The sequence below is a fragment of the Carassius carassius genome, chromosome 32, assembly GCF_963082965.1.
Source record: "Carassius carassius chromosome 32, fCarCar2.1, whole genome shotgun sequence".
In the NCBI taxonomy this organism is placed as follows: Eukaryota; Metazoa; Chordata; class Actinopteri; order Cypriniformes; family Cyprinidae; genus Carassius; species Carassius carassius.
The window spans coordinates 2,454,421-2,478,023 of record NC_081786.1 but is presented as its reverse complement, the minus strand read 5'-3'; the positions used below and the strand labels follow the sequence as shown (position 1 = coordinate 2,478,023).

General features: G+C 35.6%; 1 protein-coding gene across 1 annotated transcript; it reads right to left on the bottom strand.

The window, feature by feature from the left end:
- Positions 1 to 4,840: 4,840 nt before the first annotated feature.
- LOC132113355 (transcription initiation protein SPT3 homolog) lies at positions 4,841 to 13,622 on the bottom strand. The gene is made up of 5 exons (XM_059521150.1): positions 13,617 to 13,622; positions 11,747 to 11,822; positions 11,520 to 11,524; positions 9,555 to 9,647; positions 4,841 to 5,499 (listed from the first exon to the last, which is right to left on the bottom strand). The coding sequence occupies exons 1-5, from the start codon at positions 13,620 to 13,622 to the stop codon at positions 5,380 to 5,382; spliced, it is 300 nt and encodes a 99-aa protein (XP_059377133.1). The 3' UTR covers positions 4,841 to 5,379.
- Positions 13,623 to 23,603: the final 9,981 nt, after the last annotated feature.

The following is a 23,603-nucleotide window of genomic DNA, read 5'->3' as shown; positions in this document are numbered from 1 at the left end:
AAAAATGAAAACTCTGTCATTAGTTCCAACTGTATGGGTTTCTTTCTTCTTTCACAAAAGGAGGAGTTTAGCAGAATGTCTCAGATGCTCTTTATCATTCAGTGAAAGTTGAGCTCAAAAAGGTGTTATAATAGTGTGATAAAACTGATTATTGGAGTACATTTGACAAAAATAAAGAAATAAATAAATAAAAAATTATGTTTAAATTAAAGTGAACTGCTATTTCTCTGTAATTTTTCTGAAAAAGTATTAAAATTGTATAATATAAAATCATATATACACAAAATAAAAAGTAATGAATTAAACTTTAACTGAAATAAATTAAAATATCAAAATAATTGTATTTTATTTTACTATTTATTTTTCATTCAGTTTAACTTCATGTACTTAAATGGCAAACTAACAGTGCAATTAATAAAATTAATAATTAATAAAACTATACAGACATACAAAAACAACAAGAGAAGACAAAAACAGCAAATTTACTAAAAATAACTAATCTAAAGATAAAATAAACCAGAAGAGAGATAAACAATATGATATGAATGTTACTATAACAGTATAGATAACAATGAAAGTAAAATAACACGGCCATACTACTTACATGCTGTATTTTACTTCTGTAATCAAATGAAAGTTTTAATGTGGAATAGACAATTTCCAGCTGTTTTTCAATCCTCCTCCTTAGCTCTTAATTTCTCTTAAAAAGCTCTTATTCACACTTTCATATTTTCAAACTGAAACATCCACACAAATAGGATTTGAGAGCTGCAGCAAAAGCACAATTTTCAGCAAATATTAACTTTTCTTATGACTTTTCAGATAATGTCTTTTCCGAACATAAAGCTATGGCTGGCTCTGCTGTACAGCTGCAGATGCAAAGCACACCTTGCAGCAACATGAGGGTGAGTAAATGATGATAACTGACAGGACTTTGATTTTTGGGTGGACTAACCTCTAAACGTGTGAATGAAAGGTCTCGAGACAAGATAGCAGAGAGCTGCATGCATGTGCATTTCACTGACCGTAATGAGACGTTGCCATAAGTGTAACTCCTGCTCGTGCATATTCATGAGCTGCATGAGACAGATGTGGAGACGTGTGTGTGTGCGCTGGCGCCCGGCGGGACGGTCCTGTCTGTGTGGAGCCGGCTGAATTGGATCAAGGCTGTGGTGCATACGAGATGCCGTATGACCGGGACTTCCCCGCCGTCAGACCGCCAGCGCTCGAGTTCAACTGTATCGATGTACAGTCGTCCCGGGTCAGAACCTGCTTCAGACGCTTCCATCTGAAATCCAGAGGGCTTAGGAAAATAGACAAGGCTAAGTGTGGGCTTTAATGCAAGACCGTCTCTCGGGCGTATCTGTGTCTGTAAAATCATGGGGTGAGAGTTTGATGGCTAGAACAAGCTGGGTTGAGCGGTGTAGTGGACACGCTCACTAATGCAGCTTGAAATATCACTCGTGTCAATATGATGTTGTTGTTGTTTTTTTATATATATAATATTGCATTGATAGGTTACATAGATACTTTACATAATTCAATCAATAAACATAATTCTAATAAAAACGATCTATAAACATTTAATTCAGCTTATATAATTCAATTGCATATATGTAAACATGTAAAAATATAATTTTACAGACATATGTAAATTCTTATATATATATATATATATATATATATATATATACACACAAACACACACATGTGTTTGCAAAGACTACAATATCTATATGTAATATATATACACTCACGTCTATATGTGTGTGTGTGTATGTGTGTGTGTGTATATATATATATATATATATATACATATATATATAGTAGCCTTTGCAAATAGCTATGATGCTAAGAAAATTTAAGTTAAGGTCAATAATTCATTTCAATTATTTGTTATATTTGGAATTTTTGAATTTTATTATTATTATTATTATAAATAGTATTGCAAGTAGTTATGATCACAAAAAAGTTTCAATGAAAGTCAAGATCTCTGGTTAGTTTGTGAATCCCTGATCCGAGTCATGCCACAGTCAGTAAATAAAAGGCTTTGCATCATAAAACCCAACTGATCTTGATATTGCTCAATTTCTCTGGAAATGCCCAATGATGCTTTGCTGTAAACAACAGTATTGTAATCCAAATGTGAGCTCTGTCCTCGAGCATGAACTGAAAAGCGGCGTGATTTAGAGTAAAGCAGCACCTTCGAGAGTTCAGGCTAATGGATTAGATTTGTTATTGTGCTGCAGAGCACCGTTATTTGGGGAGTCGAAACTCAGCCAGATCCAGCGCACTCCAGCGGGGAAGTGCATCCCCAGAACTCCGACTTAATGGGCCGTACTGTACACCACCTCGCTGTGAAGTGGGATTTGGGGGTCAGCATGTGGAAAAACCCACCGTAAATCAATAGCATCTGAAACAGCCAGGAGGGCTCGCAGGCAGCGCTCGGCGCTCTCGAAGCCTGAAGATGAGACTTTATTCAAAAATAATAGCCAGTCTGTTTACTGCGCCACGAGATGGATTACATGGCACTGAAATAAATACTTCCAGATGCGGCTCAACAGAAATTATACTTAAGAAGAAGGGGGAGAAAAAAACGACTCCATAAATCTGGAGAGAGAAACAGCAAAGCGTTTTCTGGCATGCTTCAAATGGCATAGTATTTTCATATCGATGCTTCAGCAAACAAGAAAAGAAAGGCTGCAGTTGCCAACACTTTGGCGTGAAATAAAAACAAATCCAACTATTTGTGCTCAAAATCCAGGAAGTTGCTGTTCTTTCTCCGATAAACTTATTTCAAAGACAAATATTACGCTTTACTTCAAATGGCGCCAGTACTCGGCCTGTATTTCTGCACTGGGAGGTTTTAATATCATTTCGATAAAATATTGCCTCTTTGGAAGACTACCGTATGTCATTTTCCCGTTCCAACTGACCCACTTCTGAACACCGCTGCCAGTTCGACCGTTCGCTTGACATCCAAGAAGCAATTTCACGGAGTAATAACAAGCTATTCAAACCACGGGGAAGAATGTCTCTACTTGTAAATGTGTAATTGTTAAGGAAGGTTTCGCAGGAAATGGCGTCCGATGCCAACGTGAGGGATGCGACTGGAATTTGGGGATGTAAAACCTGCTGCAATGGGCTGCTTATAATGAGGTGTTTATGAGGCATTGAAAATGGCACAGAAACAGCAAGTTCAGTGGATGTCAGCGGCCTCAGATACAGAGATGACGGAGCAATAAACTAGAAAGAGGAGACACATCACTGTATCGTCTGTTGTCTTTGGCCCAAAGAGTTACGTAAAGTAAGAGCAGGGGAAACTGCAAGTAAGGTACAAGTCAGGTTAAAAACCACTGAGAACACCCTCCCAATTTTTCTATTCAGTTATAATTATTATAATTCAGTTAGTTATGCTTATGTTTTATAATTCACCACACTGTTTAATAAGTCTTACTCTTCAAACTCTCAATATTTGTAGACAGACAGGTGAATTTCAGATATCTGTGCACTAGAAATAAACCTGGATGTTAAATTAACACTGCATGTACTTACGCCACTAGAAAGCACTAGAAAGTTTTTCTCGCTTTAGCAGGTCAAATTAAGCATCAGAGAAGGATGTTTTCGCCAGGCGTTTACAAAAACTGGCAGAAACTAACACATAAAAGGAAAAACAATTCCATCTGATGAGCCGCTTTCCCACAACAGCAGACTGTGGAATCAAATAAAAGTATACTTCTTCTTGGCCGGTGACTTGCTGTCCTTGAGGACGGGGAGGTAATTGCGTTGCCCTGTGCGTGAGTGTAATCGAATGATCTCTGAATGATTGTAGGTCTTGCGTTACCCTCTTAATTCAATTTCAAAGTTAATAATCTCACAATGACTTGATTTTGGTAATTTGAGGCCGATAAAGCCTCCAACAGCAGTCACTGGGGCAGACGTTTAAATTACATGATGCTATACATCCACAAGGTGAAACTTGAGTGAAAGCGAACCGTTTCCAGATCGGCGATTTCTCTTCGTTTCAGTCTGGGGGAGTGTTGAGAATCTCACATGCATTTAAAGGTAATACGTAGACTTAACTGCTGCAACGTCGAAAGTCTGGAAGTCGACCACACCAATAGATAACAGTCCATGTTAATGAGAAAGTGTCTTGTGTCTGTTGGAGACCCCATGTACACTCGACCATCCAAACAAGGGCTTAATTCTACCTTTCAGGCTTTTTAAAAGATCAGTGAAAAGTGCCTATTGGTGCAATTAATCATGTGTTTAAACTGGCTCCAGTCGCAATAAAACTCAGCCAATTACATGATAACTTGGTTCTGACGGCACTCACTCAGTCACTTGCACCAAACCCGTCTAATTATTCCTGTGCCATTCCCAGTAAGGAGCCGAGATTTACTCATCAAAGGCGAATACGAGTGGCACTCGAGAACATCTGGAACTCTTCACTCAGTATCATACACTGGAAACCATATAACACCTGTTTTATATATTAAACAATACACAGCGTTCCTGCACAACTCCCACTTTCCTACATGCTGGGCTCATGTTTATGCCATAGAAATCCAGTCACGTTTATCCTGCATTGCTTGGCAACATTTAAATTGTAGGTTTTTTAGAGATGTAATGTAAGAACATGCTCCCATCATGCTTTGGTTTGCCTTTGCAGTTCTTACTGAATATTTGGAACAAACATGCAAGAGATGGGACTGAAATATCTCAGGATGTTGTGCATTACCATGGAAGTTATTTTGCAAAAAAAAAAAACAAGTTAAATCTGGTGTAAAATGAATTAAAACTGTGATTTAGTGCTTTGCCAGATGACATCACAATAAAAAGTAACAAATATCATTATTTAAAACAAAAAACAGCCACAGAAAACCAACACTGGCAGGTTTTCTGGCAGCCATTGGCTCAGGAAGCATTAAGTGGGCCGTCATTGGTAAATTGCTCATCACCTGTGAATTGCAGATTGACCACAGCAGCAAAAGCCTCCAAATTGGCTCTGAGAAAGCCTCGAAGCCTCCAAGAGCCATATCTCAAACGCAGCCTAGCACTTAAGACACCCACACTTCTGCGCCTGATGGAAAATTATAACTCGCTGCACAGTCGCATACGTAAGCGTGCGAAATAAGCAGCCATTTCTTCAGCCGTAAACAGAACTTACAGAAAACAAAACAAAATTAAATCTCCTTTGTATTTCCAAAAGGGATCGAAATTCCACTTATTTAAGTCTCCAGTAGAATTATGTGACTTTAATGAGGAAAATTACACTAACCGCAAATTGCGCTAAACAATTCCAATACTTTAGGGCTTGACCACTTTAAAATGGGGCTGCGCTGCGATTATAAATATAACTCTTTTACAGCTCTGTTATTACGTACTGGGAAAGGGGGAGAGCGGGCCGATCTTGTGGCTGTAGCGCCTGATGGCTTCTCTGATGTGGGTTGGTTGGATGGCACTGCTCTGAGCCACCGCGCCACAGGCCGCCGCGCTCTGCAATGGAGAAAATACAGCTTGTATTATTACTAATTCAAAAACACTGTGGGAGTCCTGCAGTTTAGTGCACAAACACAAACGCCGCACACTTTTGGCAATCCAAATCGGCCGGCGCTTCACCTCTGGAGAGATATAAATGCTACGTGTCATTAGATGCTTTATGAACTCGCAGCTCAGGCTGATTCTGATATATAGAGGCCTGACAGTAAACATTAGTGCTGCGTGTGATTGGCTGCAATTGCAGTGTCTCTGATGTCATTGGAGGGAAGGGAACGATTTTGACTCGGTATCTCTTAGCAGACGAGGGAAAAACAACTTCCCTGTTTGAATGTGTGCAATAAACATCAGAGAAGCTGGAGTCAATAAAATAGGACGGGGAGGAAAATACTCAGACTTTTTTTCTTGCTAATGCTTCCACTGCATATCAAAGGGCTGGAATCTATGATAAGTATTAAAACAACCTCTGGGTGTTACTTCTAGTGTAAAATAAACAGAGTTAGGTTGATTGTTTGGTTTTGAGTGGCCCATTGGTGTAAGCTTGGGGCAAGATTGTCTGTTTGTCTGGCAGACGGGAGATTTTGAAAAAGAAATAAAAGATTCAACTGCCTTAAAATTATGATGATTTTTGAAGTATGTTTTGTAAATGATATAAAATATGTTTTTAATGTATATTTTAGCTGAGAATGATAAATAATAATGGCGATGATTGTATTCTTATTATTATTATATTTGAAAATAATTCAAAATAATTTATTTAAAATGTACTATTATTAAGCCATTGTTTGAGAAATGTATCATTATATATACATACATACATATAAACACACCTAACGAAGAAGATGACGAAGAAGAAGAATTTAAATAAACAATATGATTAATCACTTACATTAATGCATTTAGTAAAATAGTTAATTATAAAAAGGTAATTATATTTATATGCATTTAGCAAACGCTTTCATCCAAAGCAACATCAAAGGAATAACAAAAGCAATTAATCAGAGCCAATAATATCTGTAATATACAATGCCATAACATTTATAAAATCAATAATTTATTTTATAAATAATAATAATAATAATAGATTACTATTATTGTTGTTGTTGTTGTTGTTATTACTAATATTATTATTATATAATGATTAAATCTTAAGCAGTGAATTATTAATAATACACTAAAATAAAAATTATTACAAATTATTTATATATTATTAATAATAATATTCATAGTAATATCAATATTTTCTTAATTATATATAATTCTCAGCTAAAATCTACATTCAAAATATATTATTTTATATGATTTACAAAACTTTTGAGGCAATCCATAAAATGTTAAATGTGAACAAACAACTTCATCTTGTGTTATATTACAATAATATTTCTGGTTCAACATTACTTTATAAAGAAACAGCTAGCCCCACCCCCAACTTCCCCATTGGTTGAGCCTATTGTTATTTCATTTCATTTCATTTAATCATTTAGCAGACGCTTTTATCCAAAGCGACTTACAAATGAGAACAATAGAAGCAGTCAGGTCAACAAGAGAACAACAACAGTATACAAGTGCCATGACAAGTCTCAGTTAGTCTAGTACCGAATGCATAGGTAGGTTTTTTTTTATTTATTTTTTTAAATTAAAAGACAAGAAAAGGAAAAGTGCTAGTGTTAGTTGGTTAAGTGCAGGCGAAAAAGATGAGTCTTTAGCTGTTTCTTGAAAATGAGTAAAGACTCAGCTGTACGAATTGAGATTGGGAGGTCATTCCACCAGCTGGGCACAGTCCAGGAAAAGGTCCGTGAGAGTGATTTTGAACTTCTTTGGGATGGTACCACAAGGCGTCGTTCACTTGCAGAGCGCAAACTTCTGGAGGGCACATAAGATTTAACCAGTGGGTTTAGGTATCTTGGTGCTGTGCCAGTGGTCGTCTTGTAGGCTAGCATCAGTACCTTGAATTTGATGCAAGCGGCTACTGGTAGCCAGTGTAACCTGATGAGGAGAGGAGTAACATGAGCTTTTTTTGGCTCATTGAAGACAACCCTCGCTGCTGCATTCTGGATCAATTGCAGAGGCTTGACAGTACATGCAGGAAGGCCCGCCAGGAGAGCATTACAATAGTCCAGTCTGGAGAGAACAAGAGCTTGGACAAGAAGTTGGGTTGCTTGCTCTGACAGGAAGGGTCTAATCTTCCTAATGTTGTATAAGGCAAACCTGCAGGACCGGGAAGTTGTAGCAATGTGGTCTGTGAAGCTTAACTGATGATCCATCACAACTCCTAGGTTTCTAGCTGTCCTCGAAGGAGTAATGGTTGATGAGCCCAGCTGTATGTCCGGTCCAGTTGGGTTTCTCAAATAAACAGACTGCAGTTCCAATAAACAGACACTAGTGGTGCTAACAGACACTATATAATCTCAACATGATATAGATGATCCGTCAGTATTTGTGTACCTTCTTCCTCTTCCTCTGTTTGATCTTACTGCTGCTATCTTGGTTCGTCCCACTGTTGCCCTGGGCCGAGGAGTGCATCTTACCCTGGTGTCCCATCAGAGGACCGCTGGGAGTGGACGGAGGTGTGTTTTCCGGAGAGTCCGTCTCATTTTTGGTGCTAGTAGCCTAAAGACACACCAGAAAAATCACATATGTGAGCACAAATTCCTTATTATTTTTTCAAGAGTGACATCAGACGCAGTACAAAATCACAATGTGTATGAGGAGGTCAGACACTCGTTTTTAGGAAACTCTCGTCACAAAAAAGGTCACGGCTACAAAACACGACCCTGAAAACATCAGCTGCAGTCTCACGACACGTCTCGGTCCTATCACTCGAACCACAGGGTCACGCCGCCGACCCCCAAGGACCAGGAGAAAAACAATACTGGAATTCAGGATAAAAACTACCATGTGCGCTTCCAGACCCGGAGTGGCCTTGGCCGAGTCCGAGAGAGAGAGAGAGAGAGACAGATGAGGTTTTGTGGTTTCAGTGACACAGAAGTCCATCGATGGAACGGATCCCGCCGCTCAAAACCACCTTGAACAAACTTGGCGAGAGGTCAAAACCACGGAGCAGGACGCTCTTGTTTGGTTTTCTTCTCCAATGGACAAGCGCTCGGAGAAAGCTGCTGACATGACCGTTATCACCCGGAAAAACCATTTGAACTATTCTACAGCGTCACCAAACAGCAACTATCATCTTAAAACATAATAAAAGTGGATTAGAACATAAGAATGGATAATGTAGAGGCTTATAGGTAAAGAATATCAAACCAAACAAACTAAAAGACACTGATTGACTGAAAGGAATAGTTTATAAAAAAATAAAAAATAGGAAATCCTGTCATCATTTACTCACCCCAAATCATTTTCTGTTGAAAGCATAAAAATATATTAATGCTGGTCTTTACTTTTACTGCACTTTTATGTTGCAATTTTAGGAGCTTGCTTGCATTTGTATCTATTCACTTCTATTGTATTCTGCTAAACATCTCCTTGTCCTGAAGGTGAATTAATAAAGGCGAATAAACGACAGGATTTTTATTTTTGAGGGAACTATCCCTTTGTCCATAGTTTAGATTTTCCAAATAAATATTTCATTATTATTATAGTCTCATAATTATGTGTACTGTATATATATATCAGTATACACACACACACACAAACACACACAATTTTGGGGGGATATATACCTTTAAAAACTATTTATAATTGCCAAAGTGTTATTTATATACTTTTATAGTATTTGTTTTATATATCACATATACTTATATTGTGTAATTTTTGGTCATTTTTGTTGATTTCCTGAAATAACCTAAAACTAAAATGTAAAAAATATTGACTAATGAGTTTTTAGTTTTAGTTAATTTCAGGAAATCAACAAACTTATGTTATTACACTTAGTTGCCTATTAAGCATTTCTAATTTTCATAGAAACTTATCTAATGCTATTTAAACTTCATTTCATGGTTTTCCAGGCTCATGATTTCTAATAGTTTTTAATAGTCACCTAGTTGACAATAACAACACTGATTAGCAAAAAGTAGACTGAACAGTGTTTTGTTTACCTCAGCCGAGGAGTTGCAGTACTGGATGAAAGATGCTGATATGGCGTGTTGAAACGGATCGCCTGTTTTAGGAGTCATATCTTGGTCAACAACCTAAAATATAAAACCATATCAGCTTATGAGTAATGGCACTTGATATGAAGGACAAGATGATAATATTTTTCCCAGGAAACGAAGAAAGCACTGGAACACTTCAAAAGAGCTTATTTTCAGGGTTTTATTGCATTGGAAACAGAACGAGCGAAAATGAAGCGGCAATTTAGCAAATGTCAGAGTGATTTCCTGTAATGAAACTTTGTCATTTTTTTTATTTGGTTCTCAGACTGACAGACAGTTTGAGTGACAATATGATCTGCTGATGCACACTATACAAAATGATCTGCAGTAAAAACCTGTTAATTGGTTCTCTTACTATAGTATATATGGTGAAAAACCCTAACAGGGCATAAATATACTGTTAAACATACAGCAGGTTAATAAAATGTAGGTTTTACTGTAAATTTAAGTTCAAACTGTTCAATGAATTTTTTACTCATCAGAAACATATTTATAAAGTTTAGTGTGACCACATAATGAAGAATTATATGATTTATCTTGGCAAGGATAGCTGACAGAAGATCAGTAAAGGGAAGTTTCAGAATGGAAAACTTCCTATTAGTGAGTAAACAGTATACAATATGCATACTGTGTACACTGGGTAAGTTTCCTGTATGTGTGGAATATGGATGACGTATTTAGATGCGAGGAGCAGTTAGGGTGAATAGCAACTATATAGTACAACTTTATAGTACACAGTGCCAAATGTAAGTAAAAAATAGATTAGTAAACATATACTGCCAAAATGTACAGGATAGAACTTTGTGAGATAATATATATGCTATCAAAAGCAATGCACTTGATTTGACATTTAATTGAATAGATCAACCAGAAACCAGAAATAAAAATTCTCCCCCAGGACAGGTCATCCAAGATGCACAAGAGTTTTTCTCCATCAGATTTGGAGGAATGTAGCATTGCATCACTTGCTCACCAATAGATGCTCTGCAATGAATGGGTGCCGTCAGAATGAGAGTCTAGACAGCTGATAAAAACATCCCAATAATCCACACCAGCCCATAAATTACCATCTTGAGAAGACAAAAGAAACATCCATTATTGATGCATACATCAGGTCCATAATCCATAATAATCCACCCACATATTTGTTTAGAGCCGTTTAGGATTGTTTATCTAATAAACATAAGTTGATCTGTGCAGATTTCTCTCCTGATTCAGATGAGACAACTTTTTCACTAGAGGAAGCAATATTATGGATTACGGACTTGTATTTTAGCTGGAAGCAACAGTTTAAAGTTCAAAAACACCTTGATGATGATGGTGATGCAATGCTACATTTCACCAAATCTGTTCTGATGAAGAAACAAACTCATGCACATCTTGGATGGCCTGAGGGTGAGTACATTGTCAGCAAAATTGTACTTTTGGATGAACTATTCCTTTAAACATGCATGCAACGTGACAACAATCTAGCATACTAACATAACTGCTTGAAAGGTTAGGCAATGCATATTGCATTCCTTTTCTACACACTATAAAAAAAAATATCAGGCAAAATGCAATGTACACTGCAACCCAAATGCTTTTTTTTCGCGCTTGTGACATGTTTTCGGTCAGATTTAGTGTTTGCTCAGCATCAGTGTTGTGTAACAGGGTTATCGAGGCACATTTACTGTGCTGTTGTCCCGACCTGCAGCTCGATGCCAGTAAGACATCACAGTTCCTGGAGCGGCACAAAGCCACTGAACATGTTATTAGTGCTGAAATGTGGCCTTCAGAAGCCAGCAGTGGTGTGTTCACAATCCCACAGCTGCGTTCTTACAAGCCCTCGGGCGCAGAACTGCCAACCAAACAACCCATCAGAGACGATATCTGACAAGTGCTGCACTCTAGACTGACAATACAAACCATACCTGACGTTAACAGAGCGACAAAACAGATGCATTCATCAGTGCATACGCAGAGAATCCTAAAACATTCCTGTAGCTCAATCAGCAGAATTAAGGTTATGGGTTTGATTCCCAAGGAATGCATGAACTGATGCACACCTTTAATGCAATATAAGTCACTTCGAATAAAAGTGTCTGACAAATGCATAAATGGAAAATAAATTGTGTTTGTAAATTAATACTTACAGAAACTCAGCTGTCGACTGTCACAGAAATCGCTGTACTGACTGGAATCCATGTTTCTGGTCATCTTCTCAATTCTCTGTTTAAAAAAAGAAAAGAAAATTAATTAACTATTATTCTTAATATCATGTGTCAACATAATTAAAAACAGCTCAAGAAAATTATGAGCAATGCAAGCCCACTATTGTTGTTGAAATGTTTTTTCAGCTCACAAAGGCTGCATATAAATGATAAAAAGAAGTAATATTGTGAAATATTTTTACAATGTAAAAAATCTGTTTTCCATTTGAATATATTGTAAAATGTAATTTATTCCAGTGATCAAAGTTGAATTTTCAGCATCATTCCTCCAGTCTTCAGCGTCACATGATCTTCAGAAATCATTTTAATATGCTGATTAGCTGCTTGAGAAACATTTATGATTATCAGTGTCGAAAACCCATATTTTTGTGCAAACAGCCATCATTTTTATTTTTCAGGATTTTTGATGAATAAAAAGTCTAACAGAAACCTTTTGCAACATTATAAATTGCTTTACATTCACCTTTGAGCAATTGAATGCATCCTTGCTGAACAAAAGTATTAATTTACTGTATATATATATAAAAGCTACTGCTATATGGAGCTCCTGTGTGATGAAACGGTTTAAACAGCAGTTTTATCAGCTACTCTGAGGATCCAACAAAAAGACAGACGTCATTATTTCCTCGTTTTATGCCCTGCGATGGAACGGCATAACATAACAAGAGCAGGAGCGTCTGTGTAAACTTTAAGAGAGCCGTGCGCAGTAATGAACCCTCTTAATAGCAACCCAACAGGTCTGACTTGGATTTACAGCAGAGAGTGTTAAGTTGCAGGTCAGAACCTATAATTAGACGTTTCCTCATCCTGGACCCATTTCATACCTTCACATAACAGTCAATTTGAGCTCTCCACCAGGCCGTGTGTCATAAAACATAAAGGCTCAAGGTTTACGACTGCTTTTTTTCCTCCTCGTGCCACAGAGGATCTGTTTTACGGTCTACAGAGAGCCATGTCTCCGAGAAGCGCCGGGTTCGAGGCTGAGGACAGTCTGACGTGACGCTCGCCTGGATCGCTTTCAGGCCACCCAAACCAACCGGAGTCTTTTTATTTAGTTAGCTGGCATTCATTGGAAATTCCATCTTTGAAAATACATATTAATGATGCCGAGCGCCTGCTCGTTACTAGCGCTGGAACTGCGATTTCTATTAGCGTCGTTAAGAGCCGAACGGAGGTCTAACTTTGCACTCCGAGGGGGAATTCACAGCAGTCTTGGTGTCTAGGTCCCGCTCCAAATTGGGCCGCGAGCGATACGAGACTGGAGCCGCTGCACTTTTAAATAACTCTTGTCAAGTGGCTGGCCTGAGACGGGAGAGATGTTTTGACTGTGGCTTATTGAGCAGCGGGGGGATTCAATGTTTTTTTGAGTACTATGTTTAGCTGCTGATTGAATCAAAACGTTGACCCTCTTGCTAATAGCCAAATTACACCCACAACTGACGAGGCGGCCGTATAGGAGCACGTTGGCAAATATTTGATTTGGCCGCTGACAGCTTTCATTTCATGCCAGTGTGGTCTGGATAAAGGGAATCTCAATTTGTACCAGTGCTAGCGATGAGATTTCCATAAGATATATTTTGGACATCTAGTGTAGTGCTGTGTGTTTCAATGCATGTGATTAACAGCCCGAGGCAGGATTGAATTAAATTTGTGGGGCATTTCATTCAGACACACGTCTGAGTCTAGACGATCAAATGCGGATGGGTTTAAAGCGACTCTGTTTTTGTGTGAAAGAGAGTCAGTGATGTAGATACGAGTCTTTGGGAGAGATTTAAATGAGCCGTAACTTCACTCTCATGTTGACGAGACTCTTGATGATCCTCACAAATTGAGTTTCAGTCATCACTGAAAGAGCGAATGAGAAAACAAATCCACTAGCAACTTCCTGAACCTATAAAGGGTCACAATCATTGTGATAAAACTAGTGGTCAAACGATTAATCGCGATTAATCGCATTCAAAATATAAGTTTTTGTTTATTATATATGTGTGTATACGGTGTATATTTATTATGTAAATATATTAATGAATATTAAAATATAAATAGGCTACAATCACATGCATGTATGTATTGAAGAAAAATAAGTTCTGTTTATATATTAATATATTATGTTTATACCATTTTAGGTCAGGCAGTGTTAATTACAAAATGCTTCAGGTTCACTTTCACTTCACATGCATGCAATTCCAAATATTTTTGAATATTACATGATGCTACCATATATTAATTATAATGGTAACATGCAAAGATGCTGAAGACTTATTTCATTGCTACGGTACGGTTAAAGCATTATTATTATGGCATTGTATGTATTACATATTAAACAAAATTAATATTAAATAAATAAATCATTTAAAATATACATAAACTACATTTCATTTAGAGTCAAAGTAATTGATTGATAATATTAATGTACAATAACTTTTCATTTTACGAATTATCACAATTAAAATAATATGGTTAAAGTATTATTATGGCATTGGTTATGGTCTTGGATCCAAGACCAACCCAAATGCGTTTCCATCTCACCTTATTCTCATTAACTCTTTTTCACACAAGTCAAAAACCACAATAAGTGAGAGTAAAAAACAAACAAACAAAAAAAAATCACTTATTTCTGATGCAAAACGTAAAAATGTGCATAAAACAGGGTGATGGAAACAGCTAATGTCAATTAATGCACGCAAAAAAATAAATGAAAAAACATTTTCACTCAAGTCCACACAAAACATCAGAGTTTGATTCTTTACAGAAAAAACACTATCAAGGAGACTTTTATCATGTCATTCAGACTCAAAAACTTCCATTACATTAACTAGTTTACAGTTCAGATTACTGCTGTTTCAAGGAAGATCTGAACATGACAAAAAAAAATAAAAAAACAATCCAAACTGTCCAAAGTGTGGCGAAAACCCAAGCAAGTAGAAGTGCATGAGTTTACATTGCCGTTTTCAGCGTTTAAGATTTCCTAGGGAATTTGCAAAGTACAGATCAGCAGTGTCTCAGAATAGCGTCCTGCTGTCATCATGGCATTAAGGCAAAACAATGCAGATCCCACACATCATGACAAAAACACTTTTAAACATTCCCATCTGAACGCGGCCGGGAAAATAACCGATTGTCAAGAGATCTTAGAGGGTCCTTGGGAAGATGGATGATCTGCCGGAGGAAACACAATCCACACACCGCTGACAAAAGAGAGGCCATCGCCGGCTGATCGAGTGAATTATACCTGGACTGGACATCTGACAGATGCTTGACCCGTGAGCTGCGGCTTTGGAAATCCTATGAAATAATGGCCTGAGTATTTACACAAGTGCTGTAGTTTATTCACAGCAGTGAGAAAACCTGGAGAGTAAATGGACGATGCAAATGAGGGCTTTGAAAAGTGCTACTAGTAAGAGACTGATATAATCAGAACATGTTTTGGCAAATGGACTTCTGTAAATATCTCATGGTTTTCAAACTCTCTAATATTTGATTAACGACAGAAAGTTCAGTATCTTAAATGTGACACTGGAACACAACAGCAGTCTGAAGTCTCTGGGGTTTATTTGTAGCAATAGTCAAAATTATTGATTTTTATTTTATGCCAAAAATCATTAGGATATTAAGGAAAGATCATGTTCCATGAAGATATTTAGTAAATTTCCTAATGTAAATATATCACAACTTAATTTTTGATTAGTAATATGCATTGCTAAGAACTTGATTTGGACGACTTTAAAGGCTGTTTTCTCAATATATATATAATTATATTAAAAAATTACATACATTCTAAATGTTTGTTAATTTAAAAAAAAGAGTTTATTTTGTAATTTATATTATTTTACATGCACACATGTAACAAAATAGTAACAAATAATAAATATTTAAATACATCACCAAAAACATACATAAATACATTTTACACATACAGAAGACTATAAAGAATACAATTAAATTTAATTTCATATAATTAATATAATGATGTTAAATAATATTTTATATAATAAAATCATACAAATTATATATATTTACTATAATAATAATATAGTAAATATTATTTAAATAAAAAAATAAAATAAATAAATAAATAATTGTGATTTAAATAAATAAATGTAGAATTTAAATAAATTTAAAATTAATTTAAATTAATTTTGAAAATGTAGAATTTGTCAGGATGGGTGGTGGAGGGATGAACTCAAATGCAGACAGTAGTCACAGCAACACAGTTTATTATACAAAAAACCAGGAAAACAAAACCCACGAGGGGGCAAAACAAGGGCTAGACAGACGAAGGAAGACAAAACTAGACTAACACTGCACTTAACTAGACTATGACTAAAACACGATCAAACAATTACTTAGACAAGACTTGACAAAATCACAACTGGTAGCAACAGTAGACAATCTTAAACAACGTGACAATATTTAAACAATGAACCGACAAAGGGACAGAGAAACACACGAGGTTATAAAGGGAGGCTACTAATGAACACAACAGGTGGAACAGGTAAATCAATGAAGACAAAACTAGGGTAACAAGGGGGGCGGGGCAAGGGAACGAGACAACGCAAGCACATGGCCCAAACAAATGGCCATGTGCTTGCACATAAAACATGGGCCTGTCATGATCCTGCCACAAGACTAGAGAAAAATCAGAGACAAGAAGGCAGAATCATATATAAATATGACAAAAAACAGCATTAGTATTTAAAATTTGATAATTGTAAAACAAAAAAACAAAAAATGAAATTTTAAAATACATGTGTGGATAAAAAAAAAAAAAAAAACAATAATAATAATAATATTAATAATAATAATAATAATAATAAAAAAACTTCTGGGGAAAGACAAAAAAAGTGGAAAAAAGGTACCTCATTCATGAGTGGGGAAAAGTGGGAGGCCCAGAAGGATATGGTTCCTTATTCCCAAAAGGTTGTCCTGATAGCTAAAACATACCCATTAAAACACTCAGTAGGAACAACGTTTTAGGAAACCGCAGGCTTTCTTGGCCACATCCAGAACCGTTCTAATTGAGACGGGACGTATAACATCTCATGGTAATTCTGCCTTGTCCACGGTTCTTGCTGCAGACCTTTAATGACGTCTTTCAGCTGTGGCCATTTATTTCACTCGGCACAGTGAGAACCAAACGACAGAGTTCATGCTCATATCGCATTTAATCACGTATCGATGTCTGATAAAGACACACATCCCAGATTAAACTGAAAACACTCCTTTTGTCATGTGACAGGTCAATTCCTGCTCCCTGGTTTCACTTGTGGTGTATTTGCACGATGGAAACTCAGACTATTAGTGGAGGACGATACTGACAGCAGTCTGAGTCTCGAGTTCTTGACTTTTATGGAGCACGAGAATCAAAACCACATGTTTCAGCGTCGTCTCAGTATCAGGTGCTTCTGTGGTTCTCAGCTGTGTGTTTAAACACCTTGTTTGGGTCAAAAATCTGTTCTGCTATGACTACAGCAAAAAAGTGCACTTGTTCGGAGGGTCGTTTGAGCGCACACGCTTGAGCACATGATTCACAGAAGACATCACACTGGAAAATGACTGACACTGCACAGATATTGCACAGATCTGGACAATCTGGACAGAATAACCTGACAAACTCAATGATGAAAAGAATCCAAAAAATCTTACTTTACTGGAGTACAGGTACTGCTGCCACCATAAATAAATAAATAAATACAAAAGGTTCTCTTACAAGCATTTTTAGAGTCAAGGTAATCGAATTACATTATTTTTGTTCAATAAATTTCCAGTTTTTAGTTATAATTCACATAATATGGTAAAAGTATTATGATAGCATGGTATATGATAAAATGATATGAAAATACAATATGATATATATTATGTTCAGATTGGTTCAAATGTTAACCATTGGTTTAAATAAATAAATAAATAAATAAATGGAAACTGGATCAAAGAACTAAAGTGGACTACATAGAGCCTACTTTCAAAGCCAGGGAGATTGTAAATTAATGTAAATAAATAAATAAATTTTTTATTCCCATTTCATTTCTGTTTCAAGTTTAAATAGTGAATTAATTTTCAATTTATTAAGAATTATATTAGAATTAAATATGGCATGCTATATGGTAAAACTAATGTGTTATGAAATATAATTTGGAAAAAGAAAATTAAATAAAAAATTATAATGTAAATAAAACAAATATAAATACATTAAAAAACGATATGTTTGTACACACACACACACACACACACACACATACACACACATATATATATATATATATATATATATACAGTACAGACCAAAAGTTTTGACACACCTTCTCATTCAAAGAGTTTTCTTTATTTTCATGACTATGAAAATTGTAGAGTCACACTGAAGGCATCAGGGGCTATTTGAGCAAGAAGGAGAGTGATGGGGTGCTGCGCCAGATGACCTGGCCTCCACAGTCACGGAGCGCGCGCCTTCACCTCTCTCCGGTCTCATGCGCTCCTTGTCACCTGAGTTCTAGGACTGCAATTCCCATCCTTCCCTTCTGCTATCATTAGTTTCCAGCCCTGTCTGGTTTTCTCATCAGCATCATCATATCCACCTGTTAATCATTATCCCCCCTTTATCTGGACTGCCTGGTTCGGTGTTACTCTGTGAAGTGTTGTTTTACCACGCTGCATGTTGCTTCGTGCTACCTTAGTGTTTTATGCTCTGTGCATCCTTGGTTTGATACCTGCTTCAATAAAGTCCTGCAGATGGATCCGACTGCCTCTACTTCGTCATTACACTCCACAGTCACCGGACCTGAACCCAATCGAGATGGTTTAGGGGTGAGCTGGACCGCAGACAGAAGGCAAAAGGGCCAACAAGTGCTAAGCATCTCTCGGGGAACTCCTTCAAGACTGTTGGAAGACCATTTCAGGTGACTACCTCTTGAAGCTCATCAAGAGAATGCCAAGAGTGTGCAAAGCAGTAATCAAAGCAAAAGGTGGCTACTTTGAAGAACCTACAATATGACATATTTTCAGTTGTTTCACACTTTTTTATGTATATAATTCCACATGTGTTAATTCATAGTTTTATATATATATAAAATGACAAAATGTTTTTACATGCAGAAACTGATTGTTTAATAATCTGCCAGTGTGAGAATTAAATGCCTTTAACAAATATCTCTGACTTGACAGGAGGAAATATAATATGATCTCCTGTCGATTGAGCATGTTAATGTTTAGGTTTTGATGCCAATATCAGAAGAAATGGGATCTTTTCCAATTCTTGTGGTTTCTTGCGTTGCAAGTTTATGGACTGCATGTAAAACTTGTAAATGGACTTGTATAATAAACAGATTTTTTGATAGTTCATGTGTTGTTGTGTCTTAATTTAACTGTGCAGGGCATAGTGAATAAGATACAGAGTTTTGGTCAATTTGGCTGATCTTTATCATGATCTTGTTGTGACCGCAGGACAGTCCACAATCCCAGTCTGTGCTGTCCACCCTGGCTGAAGCGTGCACATTTCTTCTGTGAGAGGACAGAAACAGTCCGAGCGGATCCTCTGACACACAAATACAGGCCAAAACGCCCTTCAAATCTGGTATAGAACTAAATTATACACTGCTTCAGTTACAAAAAAGGAACGATCTGTTAAGTATTTTATTAGAGAGGGAAAATATTCTTTAAGAGAATTTGAAATGGTTTAATCTAAGCCATAATCAGATGAGCTGAAGCTTAAAACTAGTGAAAATATTCTCCAGTTTTCACTGGTAAATATCAAGAAATGACAACTGACACTGGTCCAGTATATTGTGCATCCTCAGTTAAATGCTTAAAATGACTTTTATAGGCAATTATAATAATTTTTTACAAAACTATTTTTAATCAGTAAATGGATGTAAATATAGCACTAGATGATGCTTCTCCTTCACTGTCCAGCCTAAAATGATTTATGATTATTTATAAATAAATTATATATATATATTAGGGGTGTAACAGTACGCAAAAATCATGGTATGGTAGGTACCTCGGTTTTAAAGTCACGGTTCGGTTCATTTTCGGTACAGTAAGGGAACAAAATGCTAACATTAAACTGCAGGTTGTTTATTACTATAAACTTTTTTTTACAATTTGTTTACACATTTTTTAAATACTTTTTTAATAAAATATATATAAAATAAAAAAAGAATAAGATATAAAATACTGCTGCAAAGTTCTCCACTAAATAAAATACTCTGTCTCAAACCAATATCACATAATAAAATATAATGAAAAATATAAATAAATAACTATGATTACAGTGCAGCATTACCAATCCCAGCTTGTAGGCCTGCTCATATTTAAAAAATATATATCACTTTTCCAGCATGAACGGTTTCAGTTTTTAGACCTGCTCAGATTTCGTTATTGCATTGGACCGATCTGAATTAAGAGCAAAGGTCTGTTTAAATGCCGACGGGAGCTGCGTTTGAATTACAATCATTTTTTTCCTAGTTGTAGTGATGTTCACACTCGCGTGGTGCCTTTTGAAAACCTTAGGCCGGTGACACACTGGCATATTGCACCTGTCAAACATAGTCTATTTGCCTTTATATTTATGCTTAACATGAAGTATAGATATTGTTGTCGTGAAGACAAGATCCTGGTCTGTCGGCAGTCTCCCTCTATGTTTGCTACAGTAGCAGCAGCGCGCTAGCGCCGCTTCAGGCACGATTCTGGTGTGTAAAGACACAGAAAACGCGACGCAGCCGTCACGCAACTGACACGCAGTAGAAACGCCACGCTTACGCCACGCAGCCAGTGTGTCGCCGGCCTTAGAATCAGCTGCAGGGCGGGATTTGCGCTGAACGCAGAGACTTCCGCCACTTAATATGTTCATTTGGAAACACGAAAATGTACCTATGTTCCGCACACAAAATATTGCATTCGGTCATTCGGTACACACGTGCACCGTACCGAAAGCCCTGTACCGAAACGGTCCGGTACGAATACATGTACCGTTACATCTCTAATATATATATATATATATTATAAATTATATTTCATTTGTTAAGAATATATAAGTTACAATAATGTTATACTATTATACTATTACTAATTTAAATTACTAATAATTATAATAAATTCTCATAATTCATAATAAATACATTCTATAATTATATATAAAAAATTTAATGACCATTATTAACATTTATTATTGATAACATTTCATTGGCAAATTAAGTAAATAATAAATAAAATCTTATTTTGTATAATAACACTACAGTATATTACTCGTAAATACTTATATTATTTTAGATTTAACGTTTAATTATATATAAAATAGTTTTTAAATGTATAATTATATCTATATATATATATTAATGTACATAGTTAACAGTTATTAATGTTAAAATTACATTAACATAATAACTAACTAAATATTATTTTTTAATTCATAATAATATATTAGTTGGAGAGGAAAAGCCTCATCAAATAATCATCATTTTTATTATTAACATATTATAATACATATTTATTAATTTATAAATAATTTAAATTTATATTTAAAATAGATAAAAGTTAATATGACCATTTAAAACAATTATATATTACGACATATTTTAATGTACATTATTAAAATGTATTAATGTTACCATTACATTAACATGAATAAGTAAATAAATAAATGCATCTTATATTTTAAAGAATAATAATTTAATAGCTGAGGTGGAAAAGCATCATCAAATGTCCATCAAACATTTTTTCAGACTAATAAGCAGCTGAAATATGAGAGATTTTTCATCTGTGTACATAATTCCTACCACAGCAAACTACTTTCACTTTTTCCAGCATGTTCATGCATTTAAGCATCAGCGGGCATAATTTGCCTAAAGCTCCAGGGTGGGAAAATGAAAAAAAGAAGGAAAATGATCATTAAATGAAAGGAAATACACTGATTAAACACACTTCTGTGAAGTAACGTCTGGTTGTGTATGACAGAAATAGCCCCAGAATGTGTTTAATCAAGGTTACTGAATTTATGACACCTCAATAACAGCTGGTTTTATGGGCTTCAGGTTCGTTGGGACTGGCACAGAACAACCTCGAACAGACTGTAATTGTGGACTTCCTCTGTAAACGCTGCAACTCAATCAAACGTTAAAAACGTCAGTTTGTATAAACTCACTTTTAAATGATACAAATACGCTGACGTACATAATTAGTAATGCATTTCTGGCTTTAAAGAATCCTTAATTTGACATGCAATACAATATTTGGATGAATAAAAGGCCTTGGGAAATCTTGGTTTGGACAAATAGTTAATCTAATAATGATGAAATGGTGCATTAAAATCTCTGTAAACACTAGTGAAACATCTCTGATCTGAAGAACTGGTCCTTCAAAATTAAAAAATACAAGTAAAATATAGCTTTTTAAATGTGCCTGTAACAGAAGTGCTTTGAATACAGCAAAACTGTTTAAAAATACATTCAGATTTACATATAATGCATCTTTTCCCCCTTAGACTTACCTAGCTTAATTTAACTGAGTGTGTTTATAGAGCAATATGTCTAAATTCATAAACAAGATCAACCAACAATGATTGCGACCCAATTTATGTCTGCAGTTACTTTTATTTCCAAGATAAACAAGATATTTAGTGAAAAATAAAGAAATAAAGAAATAAAAATTAAGACCTTATCTTAAACACTGGGAATTAAACACAATGTGAAAAGCGTTCAACTGGAACGAAATGGTGCATTAAAACGTTGCCTAACTAAATAAACAATAGTAAAAACATCTTAAAAATTAAAAACTACTAAAAAAAAGAAAACACACACACACAAAAAAACACACATTTTAAATATGTTTAAGCCAAATGTAACAGGATGTTTAGAAGTGTTTTGAACAGCAAATAAAAACTAAATATTGATATAATGAATTCATCCTACAACTACAAGTATTTTTTAATTCACCTGTAACAGGCCGATCAGAAGTGCTTTAAACACTGCAGATTATGCAATAAATAAATAAATAAATAAATAAATAAACCTGTGGCCTGATCTTATACACTGAGAATTGAACACACTGTGAAAAGTGTTCAACTGGATGAAGACTAGTAATAAAATGGTGCATTAATACCTAACTGAATACTACACTAGTAAAACCATATATGGTCTAATGAATTCATGCTTCAAAATTACCTAAAAAAAATAAATATAAATGTTTACATGTCTAAGCTAAATGTAACAGGAAGTGTTTTGAACAGCAAATAAAAACATAAAACTGCAGGGAAAAAAAATAATTGATCTAGTTAATTCATCCTGCAACTACAAGTATTTTTTAATTCACCTGACGATCAGAAGTGCTTTAAACTGCAGATTATGTATTTTTTTCTAGACTTAGCTACCGTAATTTACCATAAGAGTGTGTTTACAGACATGTCTAAATGTCTAACACGACCAAACACAAACCCAACAGCATTAGCAACCTAAATGGTTTCTGTAACTACTTTGTTAAATTACAAGTTCTCCTATCATGCTTTTTGTTGTTCTTTTTATAATTACCTACTTAGAGTAGGTAATTGTAAAAAGAACAACAAAAAGCATGATAGAATTTAACTGAGCTTTTTATAGTACAATAGCCTATGTCTAAATGCAAAAACACTGATTAACGTTTGCAACCCAATTACTTTAATTACAAAAACTACTTGTACTTGTGAGTGAAACGCTATATTCAAAAAGGAAAAAAACGAAAGAATTTAAGGCGTGATAAAAATAATAGTTGCATTTAGCAGCTCTAATCTATGGAAGCCCGTTTCCACAAATGA